Below are 12,758 nucleotides of genomic sequence, written 5' to 3' on the forward strand. Positions count from 1 at the left end.
TTTGCCTTAAGAAATAGCACACCCTTCAGAATGGAAGAATTTATCTGCCTCCTATTTGATGGGGTTCAGAGCTAAGATGGCTGACTAAATAAACATGGGGGACTGGACTTTCCTTGGACGCATTCTGGAGGAAGTTCACATCCACTCCACCATGATTGGAAAGATGTGGCTCACCATCCTGTTCATATTTCGAATGCTTGTTCTGGGTGTAGCTGCTGAAGATGTCTGGAATGATGAGCAGTCTGACTTCATCTGTAATACAGAACAACCCGGCTGCAGAAATGTATGCTATGATCAGGCCTTTCCTATCTCCCTCATTAGATACTGGGTTTTGCAGGTGATATTTGTGTCTTCACCATCCCTGGTCTACATGGGCCATGCTTTGTACAGACTGAGAGTTCTGGAGAAGGAGTGGCAGATGAAGAAAGCTCAACTGAGGGGTGAACTGGAGGAGGTAGAGCTTGAAATGCCTGGGGATCGGAGGAGATTGGAGCAAGAACTGCATGAGCTTGAGCAAAGGAAACTAAATAAAGCTCCACTCAGAGGAACCTTGCTTTGCACTTATGTGATACACATTTTCACTCGCTCTGTGGTTGAAGTTGGGTTCATGATTGGACAGTATCTTTTATATGGATTTCATTTAGAGCCTCTATTTAAATGCCACGGCCACCCGTGTCCAAATATAATTGATTGTTTTGTCTCAAGACCCACAGAAAAGACGATATTCCTATTATTTATGCAATCCATAGCTACTGTTTCACTTTTCTTAAATGTGCTAGAAATATTCCATCTAGGTTTTAAAAAGATTAAAAGAGGGCTTTGGGGACAATATAAATTGAAGGATGAACATAATGAATTTTGTACCAACAAGTCAAAACAAAACCTTGCCAAATACCAAAACATATCTGCAAATTCACTGAAACGATTCTCTTCTGCACCTGATTACAGTCTGTTAGTGGAAAAGCAAACACACACAGCAGCGTACCCTGGTTTAAATCCACCTGCATTTCAGACAGATCCTGATAATCACAGTGGAAATGATGACAAAGGCATTTTGGATGAACAGGAAACGCTACTTTCTGAGATGTGCATGCTTAGTACTACCTGTGGTCATCTTCAAAACATCAACTCAAGTAATAAAGAAGACACTCATAAAATATCTGGAAAAGAAGTTAATGGTAACCAGTTGAGGGGAAAAAGAGAAATTGATGGCAAAGACAGCAAAAGGAACCACTACTCTAAAGGTCACTGTTCTATTCCAGGTGATGCTATAGATCTGAACAACCACACGGGGCAGTCACCCCAAACAGCTTTCTCTCTGCTAGCTAACTACACCTGGAAACCGAAATGGCTTCGTGCTACTTGGGGTCCCTCTGCAGAAAATGAAAACCAGGCATTACCTCCTAAAGGTAACCTCAAGGGCCAGCTCAGAGACAGCACAATCAGAACGCTTCCTCCTTCACAGGGAGACTTCCATCCACTTGACATTCCAGACACTCCTGATTCTTTGGGAGGGTTGTCCTTTGAATCCGAGTTGGTCAGAACCTGCAGTAACCCCCCTGCTTGTCCTCCAAATCATTCAGTGTCGCTGACAAACAACCTCATTGGTAGGCGGGCTCCCACAGACCTTCAGATCTGAACAGCTGTTGGTTTTTAGACATTCTGTGTATTACATTATCAAAGAAGTAGCTTAATGATGGTTGAGCACAGAAACAACAGATAGGGCAGCTCTACAGACCAGCTGTTTGGATAGACAACTGCAAACCCATTTAAAAAAGGGAAAATGGCTCTAATTCTGAATTGGGAAGGAGTAGTTTCAAGTTCAAAGACATAGAGTTACCAAAATCAGGACTACTTTTCTACAGGCTCCCTTCAGAATAACACTAATTTTGGGAAAATCACATGTCAGAATCGAAGCTAAATGGAATCAGGTTTTTCCTTGAAGGGAGCATAGCCTTCAGAGATTGTTCTTAATCTATGTAATTCCCTCTTTTGGTTATTAATCTTTTACTTCTGGACACTGATTAAACTTTGTTTACCCCTGGGACTTAACGCAGTTTCTTTATAGACTGCAACCTGATCTCTCTTGAATATAATCATAATGTTGCTATCTAGGTAAATAAAATCCTAAAAAGATTGGTCGCTTTCTTTCACCAGTTTATAGATAGCATCGTGATTCAGTGCCAGGATCGGAGTCTTGGCTCTACTACTCACTGGTTATCTATCCTTGACAGTTTACTAACAGTACCTACCTTGCAGGGACGGTGTGAGAATTAAAATAAGAAACATATGTGTTTAATGCACTGCCAGGCACACAGTAAGCGCTCAAAAGTGCTAGCTATTATTAGCACATTACTGCTCACCCTCCGGAGGCCCACATCAAGTTGGCCACAAATCAAGGAGACTCCAAATATAAGAGCTGGAGCCCAAACAGACGATTCTAAGCAGTCCTCCAGCCACTGGAAATCCAACGGTTGCCCTCGTTAGTGCCCCCTTTTTCAAGATGGGAGTCGACAAGCCAGCACACACACGCTGCCAGAGTTCCTGAGGTCCTAGTTGAGACAAATCCGCCCACTTCCGGTGTCAGGAGACCCCCAGTCTCTGGAATGAGTTCTAGTGCTCCAGGGCTCAGTAGGCCCCGCCCCCTGGCGCCGCGCCCATCCTTGGCCCCACCTGGACACTTGTCCGGAGTTACCAAAACCCAGCCTCCTACTAAGTAACCGAATCTCTGCGAGAACCGGAAGAGGAAGGAGAAGTCCTGCTTTGCTAGACAGAGGGGCGGGCGTACGCAGCCTCCTTTGGCTCTGCTCACTATGGGGCATTCAGAGCGTCCTGGTCGCCATGAAAACGAGCCACACCCCGGCGATCCCGGCCCGTGGTTCGCAAGTGCGCAGGCGCGCGCGCCCTTCCGCGCATGGGCAGTGCCACTCCGAGCCCTCCCGCCACGGTCTCCGGCGCCAGCTACGCCGCTGCCGCTGCCACTATGGCCCATTACAAAGTGAGAGGGGCGCGGCGTGGCTGGGGGCATGCGGGCGGTAGCTAGCCGCTGGTCGGCTCGGGTGGGAGTGGGAGCGCGCGCGTAGGTCTGGGGGGCTTGAGGTGGCGAGGCGGAGGCGGCGTTGCCGGACTCCCAGCGCCTTCTTCCTGCTCCGGCCCCCGGGCTTCGGCCACTGACCCGCCGTGTCTCCTCAGGCCGCCGACTCGAAGCGCGAGCAGTTCCGGAGGTACTTGGAGAAGTCGGGGGTGCTGGACACGCTGACCAAGGGTGAGCATGGGCCAGGAGAGGGTTTCTCGTGACCTCGTCGTGCTCCTCGGCGCTGCGCCCCAGACGGGCCGTGGCGTGGGGCAGGAGGGAAACAGGTGGAACCCGTCCCGGGTCCAGCGAGGTGGGCCTCGGGGTTTAGCGGGGGCGGGTCACGCCTGGCTGCCGGCCGCCGCCGGGGTCGGGTAGCCTCGCACTCGCTACCGCTCTCGCCGCAGGGAGTGAAACTCTTGCAGCTGTTGCGAAGTCCCTCCAACTTCCGTTGCTTTGCCTTGAGCAGCCGCAGTGAGCATGTTTGCTAAAGACCTTGAGAGCCCAACTCCTCCCTCCTGACACTTTTTTCGGAGCCCTCAAAATCCTGTACAGAAACACTTTGAACAAAGGGCAAGTGAGGAAATGACCAGGTTTGAAAGCGGGCTATAAAGTAGCTAAGTGAACCTAATCCCCGAAGTAGCGGTTTGGCTTGTGGCTTTTCAACCGAACCCCGTTTCGTAGTCTATATCAATTCCTACTTTGTGCAGATTTCACAATTAAAGTAGAATCGCAGTTTAAAGAGCTTGAGGGCACATCAAAACAGTTATATTGTTTTCACTTTTAAAAATGGAAGCTGTTACACTGTATCTCTTACTCTGGGGTTCAAGATCTAAGTAGATGAATAAGGTGCTTGAAACTGGAGGGTTCCAAGAGGTAGTGTGGGTACTGCTTATTTCATTAGCTAAGCCGTAAGGCGAATGCCTGTTATGTATCACTCAACTCACTGGCTGGAACTTTCAAGGGTGCAGAACAGAGGAGTTGGCAGGGATGATGATCTGGGTCCCTATGAGAAGTACAGTAAGTATCTGGGAAATAATTTGGTAACTGCTCTTTGGCCAGAAGCAAAAGTTAGGAGAAAATTCTGGGAGAATAGCAACTCTGGGTCTTAGTAGAATGCAGGGCTTTTAATTCCCAAGCCTGGGCTGGTAATTTTGAGTTGCTACCTTAGATTCAGGTACCAGTTTCCTATCTCTTTGCAAATAAGTTTCATTAAACATTTAAGGGACTACATGAAAGCACCTGTGCTGTCATCTGGGGAGGTATCACAGACTCTTGGAATTTCATCGACCTCCCCCACCCCTCAAAAAACTCCACAAGCGCACTTCTTTCATTTATTTAACCATTTTATTCAGGTGTCTGTTCTAGGCACCGGGGATACAACAGTGGGGGGAAAAAAAAGTCCCTGCTGTAAATGAACTTATATCCTAGTTGGGGGAGACAGATAAACCATAGTGTCAACCAGCGGTAAGTGTTATGAAAAAAACATAGCAAAGTAAGGGGATAAGGAGGATGGGTGTGCCATTTTATGTAGGGTGGTGAGGCAAGGCCTCTCGTAAGAGCATTTGAGCAGAGACCTCAATGAAGTGTGATGTTGAGTTTCAGGAAGTGTAAGGAGGCCAGAGTGGCTGGATGGAGTGAATGAAACATACACTGGTAAGGACAGAGAAGTGACGATAGTGGGAAGTAAATGAAGATATTCAGCCTTGTGGCCACACATGGATTTTCCTTCATGAGAGACTGGAAACCACGAGAGGCTTCTTTTCCCTTACTGACATCTACTGGTATTCCCCCTCAACTTTCCCAGATTTCCAGTCTCCTAAGTAACATCAGACAACAGAGTATCTACTGATATGATCTATTTAAAGTTTGATTTTGTGTACTTTACACAGATTTAACTTATAATTTTTATCTAGCTTATTTCCACATTAAAACGCTAACATTAAAACGCTATAGGGATGGCTAAAGATAAAGATATTTGGAAGAAGAGGCATTTTAGTTATTTTGAGCACTGTATCAACCTCTAAAAATCCTGGCTGCTAAGGCAAAAAGGGAAACACTGGGTATAGAGTTCTTGTCTGTTTAAAAGGAAGTATATTTCATCTATAGAAAAGCACAGGAAACTTGACATTTACATTATGTTCTGTAATTATCAACCTTGTAACTACCACTGACAGAAATTTAGAAGCTAAAAGAAAGGGTAGGGGAAGAAGGGAAGAAAGGGTAAGAGTATTCATGTCTTATAAAGTTAGAATTTGGTAGAGATCAGTGGACATTAATGGAAGAAGAAACAGGCTTGAGTACATAGTTTCAAGAAAAAGGTAATAAGTAGAGGAATTAAAGTGTTCTGTAACACTGAAAGAAGAGGGAAGGAGAGGAGAGGGCAGTGATGATGTAAATATGCCAATTTCTTAAAAAACAGTGCTGTAAGTACGTTTAGAAGAGTATCAGAACTTAATGAAAGTTGTTAGTATTAGTTGCCCATTTGATTTTTTAAATACTGTCTATATTTGAAGGGTTATTACAACTCTAAAAAAATATAAGGGAAGCATGTAAGTTGGTTTATGAGGTGTTCTTAAACTGGGGTCTAGATATGCACATTTTTTTGAGTGTAGATAAGAGTTTTTTGTCTTTGATCAGATTTTTCAAAGAGTTCCGTGCAGAAAAAAATTAACCACTGGTTTAGATTTTTACTTGAGTAGTATATCCTAGAAGGAATGTGTTCAATAATAAGATGGAAAAGGTAGTGCTGACATGAACTATTGGATATGAAACCACTAAAGTATTTATTTTGATTTGAGCATGTTGATTACTGGTAAAGTTTTTGGTTGGTGGTTGTTTAGCATGTTGTGTGTGAAACTTCATTCTTGAAGAATATTTTGAATTCAGAGCTTCTTCCTTTCAACAGTTAACCATAGCCCTGTTGATTCTCTACAGAGTTTTTCTCAAACGTATCTACCTTGTTTTCATCCCTCTACCACACTAGTGCAGGTCACTCCTTCCCTTTTTTTTTTTTTTGGCTGCGCCACGAGGCACGCGGGATCTTAGTTCCCCGACCAGGGATTGAACCCGTGCCCCCTGCAGTGGAAGCGCAGAGTCCTAACCACTGGACTGCCAGGGAATTCCCAGGTCACTCTCTTTAAACTGGATTACCATATCAGCCTCTTAATTGCTCTTTCTGCCTTTAAATCCTTGTCCCACTTGTTAAGTCTTCCACACAGGAGTCAAGAGTGATCCTGTCACTCCCCTGCTTATAACTGTTTAACTACATGCCATTTTGTTCTTAGGACCAAGGCCTGACTGAACTTGCAGGATCCTCTAGTCTCCTCCCTAACCACCTTTCCAGCCCCACTTTTCACAACTCCCATCTAGACACACTTAATTTTCAGTTCCTCAATATGTTGTTCTTTTGGCCCTGGCCTTCCCTTTTTATCTGAAACCATTGCCTAGGTCCCAGGTCTTCCCTGGTGCCCTGGGCTGAGTTAGGTGTTCTTCCAATGTGCTCCTATAACCCATTACCCTATACTGCTGCTTGATAGTCTTTTTTTGTCTAGTTCCTTGTTCATCTTTTGCACTAGACTGTAAATTTATTGAGAGCAGTGACCTTGTCTCTCTTGTTCACCATGGTATGGACAGTCCTAGCAATGTGCGTGGTGTATAATAGACACTCAATATTTACTGGGGTATGGACTATAATTTCAGCCATTTTAATTTAAGACTTTAATTGTTGTTTTTTCTGCTTTTTGATTTGCAGTTTTGGTAGCCTTATATGAAGAACCAGAGAAACCTAATAGTGCTTTGGAGTATCCTTTTCATTTTTCAAGTCAGAAAAAGGCCTTTATTTTTTTGAACTCGTATTTTTTCACATAGATAATAACCTTTAAAATACTTTTGATTATTGAAAAAATTACTTTCTTGGAGTATTTGGATTTTGATCTCTGGGTAAATATTTGTGGTAGGGTGGGGTAACTCTCATCAGAGAATTATTTCAAAAGGCTATTTCATTAGTTTCATTGAGCTCAGTAAATTCTTAACTTTTACATTAGTTTTTTAAAGCATCACTTAGGAGCTGCTACCCCAGAAAATCCAGAAATAGAGCTGCTTCGCCTAGAATTGGCAGAAATGAAAGAGAAATATGAAGCTATTGTAGAAGAAAATAAAAAACTGAAAACAAAGGTAAAATTTTTGAAAGAATTCATATTAAAAATAATGTCACCTTTAATGATTATATGACCAAAACCTCACTAAAATGGACAGTAGGGGAGGGAGGCGGGTGAATATCAATCTCAGTTAACTGCAAGGCCAAGCTGATGCCCTGTCTAGAAAACCACAAGCAAACTGTAAATAGGATGAGCAAAGTGTGGTCAAGAAGAGGTTCTTGGGAACCTTCATCGACAAAAAGATGAAAATATTGGTTAATGATTAGTGGTTTATAAGTAAATGGAGATTTCTTAGAGTCTTAGGCAGTTGACTTAATAGGTCAATACAGGGCCACTGCTTTGCTAATGGAACCCATTAGATTGTGCAGTGCACAATCTGCATAGTCATGTGGTGGCCCTGTAATGTGTTAACTCTGTAAACTTGTCTGCACTTAACCTCGGTACATTTGCTTGCCCTTAATTTTGTCTAGCGCTGAAGTTTTTTCTTTGTTTAAGCTCCCGTGAGAATTTTCATAAAGTTCAAACTAGTCAACTCTTAAGTCTTTGAGATTTTACCACATCTGAATCACATAATGCATTTCACGTGACTCTAGGCATTTCTCATGATGTGTTTTATCTTCTCAACCTTGTGAGATAAGTGACACGGGTGCACAGACCATTTTGTAGGTGAGGAAACTAAAACACAGTGAAGTCTAATTAGCTTCTCAAATCTGACAGCTAACTGGAACAACTCAAATCTTAGCGCAGTGTTGCAGCAGACCCCAGCTCGGCATAACAGAAAATTCAGTGTCTGAAATTATCCGAGATCCCACAGTGTGTAGATGCCACACAACTTTTTGGCACCTTTTAAGTCAAAAGCGTTAGCTGCTCCTCATTGACTGGCTAGATTAATGTATGTCACATAGTTCTTTTTTTCTGCTTTTTAGGAGAAAGTTCAGTAAACTTATGGTAGAGAGGAAGAAAGTACCTTACTATAAGCCACAACATCTTTGGGAAGATATAGATTATTGCATATCAAGTATTTGTGTAGTGCAGTCATGAATGGGAATTAAGTTTTAGTTTCCCAGTAATTTTAAAGGTTTATTTAAAAAGAACTTTCACTAGGTTTGATTATATTAAATATTAAAATAACTGAGTGGTTTAAAAAGGATAGGATTTTAATATAAACTTACTGATTCAGTAATTAAATTGAATATAATAGTTAACTCATTTTGTTACTATTAAGTTTTTTACCCAATTTAGAATCAAATTCACCTAAACTCCTCTGTCTTTGCCCCATAGCTTGATCAGTATGAACCACCTCAGGAGGAGAAGCGTGCTGAATAGGATTCTTCTCAGTTGAAAAGACACTGAAAAATGGTTTTGTATGACTTGAATAGTTTGTATAGTATATAATCTTTTCTGAACAGATGCTATAGCACTCTTTTAATATGTTAAATTCACCTATCACACTTTAACTGTTATAAACACATATACTTAGAATCACCAATAAAAACTCAATATAACTTTCTTTGGGTCTTAAAAGCAGGAGAATCAAAAGGGAATCCTGAAAAAAAATCTAAACACAGCCATCTAATTCATTACCTTAAAAGACATTCTGTTTATTAGTCTGACTAGGAATGATGGTACTGGTTGTATTTTAGCCAAGGAAGTTTAGCATGGAGCTATTCCTTGGTTTAGTTCAGGATATGAACACAGGTACAGTCATTCTTTAAAATGAAGATGACACTGTTGTTTATATTCTCTGTAGGCAGCTGGAGAGATCTGTGTGACATAAGATACTGTTGCATGGGATCTCATGAATCTTCTGCTCTTGTTTATATAATGTGGAACAAATGACTCTTCTTTGCCACCACTTTGCCTTAGATAACTGTGTGTGTACCAGTGTGAACTCTGACACCACGTTTCCTTCTATGCAATCATGCCCTATCTGATAATGTTGCCTTGCTTTACTGTGTGCTTCCGTGGGTCCCAGTTGCACATTGGCCTTTCTGTGTTGTTTTTCAACTTGCTATAATAGCAGTTATCCTGATTGTAATTTATATAACTTTAAAGAGAATCACACTGTTCCCCTGCCTTACTTGTTGCTTAGCTGAACACAGAACAGAGGCAATATAAAATTCTGGGTTCACGCACAAGCTGGGACAAGAAGGGGAATGAGCCATATATCGTGGAAAATTATAGTTTGCAGGTGTAATTATATAGTGCTTTTTTGCCTCAAAGTATTTTTCTAGCCTTGAATTCATTTTATCTTCATTATCCCTGTGAAGTAGGTAGGCAAGTATGAGGGGAGGTGGGGTGCTGAATTTTTAGGCAAAAGACTGATATGAATACAAATTATTTACTAATTGTAGAACCTTGGGCACATCAGTTAATTGCTCTGAGATTCACTTTCCTCATCTGTTAAATGGGAATAATATCTGTGCTGCCTACCTCACAGGGTTGTTGTGAGGGTCAAATGGGATGTATGTGAAAGATTTGTAAATGGTAAAGCACTATATTCTTGTTTGTTAGTCCTTTTTGCTTTCTTGGAAGACCTACAGTCAGATGTTTTGTGTTACTGATGACCTATTTTCCTTATTGATTGACTAGCATTATTAAGAAGTAGTCCTATTTCATGTATTCTGTCCCTATTGTTAGAGAAATGTCTTTATTTTTTGGTGAAAACACACATAGAAAACAAAATCCAATGAAAGCTGGTTTAACTAGCAAAAGCCTCAGCACCTGCTGGAAACTGTGACCAAGCCAATCATAAGGGCATTTCAATCAGTCATGTTGGCAGGAATGTGGCAATGGTCTGTGCCTCTTCTAGTCACAAGTTTGTTTTTGGAGGGGAGTCAGATACAGTTGGAAGAACATTTACTTGAATTGGTTTATGTTTTACCAGTTCTAGTGCCTCCTACATGGACAGCAATGGGCTGAGTACTAGGTGTTATAAAGGTGAATGACTTGAAGTTAGCTATAAGCCACGTATATAACCAACTACAATGTGGGACAGGATGTGCTAAGAACCATAAATAATAATAAAACATGGCCCCATGGGGGTTTTGGAAGAGAGGGAGACTTGGCTTCCTTAAGCAATTGGTATGACAGTCCCTCTGTGGACAGGCAAGTAGAAATTTTTTCTGGCAGCCAACCCTCATCTGCTTTTTTCCCAATGGGACTGGTATTAATATTTATGTAAGTCAGATGACTGTCTCTTGTACCATCCTTTTGAACAGAATGGCAACCTGTGGGTTGGATAATCAGACCTTTTGGGGGAACTGACCTGCTTAAACTGCTGTATCAGTCAGTGCTATGAATTCAGGGTCAGCCTGGCCTCTGGAGGTCCTCTTCAACATTTCTATCAAGGATCTGGATGAAGACAGTATACAAGAAGATGCTCAATGGAGTAAAAAAGGATCCAGTCCGTTTAGTTCCTGTTTGTTTCAGCTGCCTTATCTATAAAATGTAGATTTCATTATCTTGCCTACCTCACAAGGTATTGTAAGGATCAAATTAAACATAATGGATGTAAAAGTACCTTGCAAATTGTAAAGGACTACATATGGGTCAGATGGTAGTAATGCTAATTCTCTAAGTGCCACAAAGTTGGAAGTGCTGGTTGGTAGACTATATTGAAATGAGCTTGAAAATGATCAACAACTTGAAGTACCTAAACTTCACAGCCCAAGCCAAAAAGTTGAAATATCAAGTCTTACATTTAGGTTAAAAAATGTAGCTATACAAGTTTAGGCACTAGGATTGCTGACAAAGTACTAGTTCCAGTGACTATCATTGTGAACCACTTATACTCCATGGATATTAAAAAAAAAATTCCATTCTGGAAAGCATTAATAGAAATGTTGTCCAGGTGCTGAACAGTCACCCTGAAGGCTGTATTGGTCAGTATTGCATTGTAGGTGTCAGGCATTTGATGGATGTTGACAAGCTCAATTGCATATAAAGGAGAGTGCATTTGAAACTATAAGGCTGTGTTGTCCAATAGGGTAGCCACTAGCCACATCTGGCAATTAAAATTAAACAAAATTTAAAATTCAGTTCCTCAGTCACACTAGCAACAATTGAGCAGTGTAGATGTAGAACATTTCTATCATCACAGGAAGTGCTACTGGACATTACTGTAGAAGGAATGGCTGAAGGAACTGAGTATGTTTAATGTGGAACAGAGAAGACAGTGGGTAATGAAGACCGTAATCTAATATTTGAGGTGCTGTCGTGAAAAAGATGAAGACCACTGCTTATAGACTCTGGTATATAAGCTCCAGGGAGTGTGATTTTTGGCCTGAATAAGAGACTTTTAAACAAAGTTTTACCACAGTGGAATTGGATGCCTGTTGATAGTGAGCTCTCTTCCCTGGGATCTATTGAAGTGTATGCTGCATGTCTATCAGTCAGAGACACTGTAGAGTGGATTCTCTTTAGGTGAGAGGTTGGACTAGATGACCTCTAAGTATGTGTCCTACCTTTAACTTCGACATTCAGACAGAACCAAGTCCCAGATTTGCATACATGCTTTCCCTTCATAATCAAGAAGTTAGTTTCCTTGGAAGATCAGTACCACCACCCATGCCCCCTTCAGGAAGAGGATCCTCTTTTGTCAGATTTCCAATTCTAAAGCCTGACCGAAGAGTAAAAATTCCTCTAGCTTTCCCAAACATATTGGTGATAAGCATTTGCTTTGGTTTGCTTTCTTTATTCATTCCTTTGGTTTCTGATCTGAAGGAGGTCATAGAAGAGGCAATGTTCTATGGGTGGACAGGATTACTGAAGAAGTAGACTTCGGGTGGGGAGGAGGGGGAATCTGGTCCTGATGAGTGTGAAGTGGCAGGAGTATTCACTGTCAGTGATTTGCTGAAGAAAGTGGATAAGACATTCTCCCTTGCTCGCACTTGCTTTCCTATCAGGGTCCAGTTACCTGCCAGAACGAACTATCTCACCCATGACTCTGCCTTGTTTGACGCTTTGCCCTCACTCTGGCTGGCTCCTCCTCCATACCTTTGCACATCCCAACCATATCCATCCTTCTAGACCTATTCAGACGCCAGCTCCTTAGAGATGCTCCCATCCACCCAACTCCCGAGCATTTTTATCTGTACCTTTGACCTTACGATTTGATATCTCGTACGGAAGCTACTTACGCAGAGGTCCGATCCCCATTAATCTTGGAGCAACTTGAGGGCAGGCAGGGTCCAAGGCGGTTCCAGTTCTGTGCCCCTTGTGCCCCAGGACTTCGCGGGCATCAATAAATACTGGTTGGGCGAGCACAATAGTAGTAGGAGGACAGTCAATTCTCCCAAGTGCCCAGAGAGCATCTCCCATTGCGATGGCCTCCGGAGCCCGGAAGAAAGCAGGAGAGCGGTGAGGAGCAAGGTACGTGGCTGGGCAGGGCCGAAGTGCGGGCTGGGGCGGAGGGCAGAGGGCTCAAGGCTCAGTCGGGCCGGGCCACCCTCCTCGTGACTCCTCCTCCCCCTCCACAGCTCCGAGTCAGGTGATTCCGGGCACGTGACGGGCACCACCTACCT

The 12,758-nt window shown here is 42.5% G+C and overlaps 2 protein-coding genes across 2 annotated transcripts; both read left to right on the forward strand.

The window, feature by feature from the left end:
- GJA9 (gap junction protein alpha 9) lies at positions 1–2,671 on the forward strand. Its single transcript, XM_081225821.1, has one exon. The coding sequence runs from the start codon at positions 95–97 to the stop codon at positions 1,637–1,639; it is 1,545 nt and encodes a 514-aa protein (XP_081081947.1). The 5' UTR covers positions 1–94; the 3' UTR covers positions 1,640–2,671.
- Positions 2,672–2,894: 223 nt separating this feature from the next.
- On the forward strand, positions 2,895–9,746 carry MYCBP (MYC binding protein). The gene is made up of 5 exons (XM_081225825.1): positions 2,895–2,998; positions 3,193–3,265; positions 6,828–6,876; positions 7,120–7,249; positions 8,515–9,746. Exons 1-5 carry the CDS (start codon positions 2,915–2,917, stop codon positions 8,557–8,559), a joined length of 381 nt encoding a protein of 126 aa, XP_081081951.1. The 5' UTR covers positions 2,895–2,914; the 3' UTR covers positions 8,560–9,746.
- Positions 9,747–12,758: the final 3,012 nt, after the last annotated feature.

Source organism: Mesoplodon bidens (assembly GCF_964165515.1).
Source record: "Mesoplodon bidens genome assembly, chromosome: 2".
In the NCBI taxonomy this organism is placed as follows: domain Eukaryota; kingdom Metazoa; phylum Chordata; class Mammalia; order Artiodactyla; family Ziphiidae; genus Mesoplodon; species Mesoplodon bidens.

Bases quoted from the DNA above. Each gene is read 5' to 3' on its own strand.
- GJA9 (XM_081225821.1), top strand. From the start codon at position 95: ATGGGGGACTGGACTTTCCTTGGACGCATTCTGGAGGAAGTTCACATC.
- MYCBP (XM_081225825.1), top strand. From the start codon at position 2,915: ATGGGCAGTGCCACTCCGAGCCCTCCCGCCACGGTCTCCGGCGCCAGC. The intron at 3,266-6,827 runs GTGAGCATGGGC...TTTGATTTGCAG, and splicing joins GCTGGACACGCTGACCAAGG to TTTTGGTAGCCTTATATGAA. The intron at 6,877-7,119 runs GTATCCTTTTCA...CTTTTACATTAG, and splicing joins AAACCTAATAGTGCTTTGGA to TTTTTTAAAGCATCACTTAG.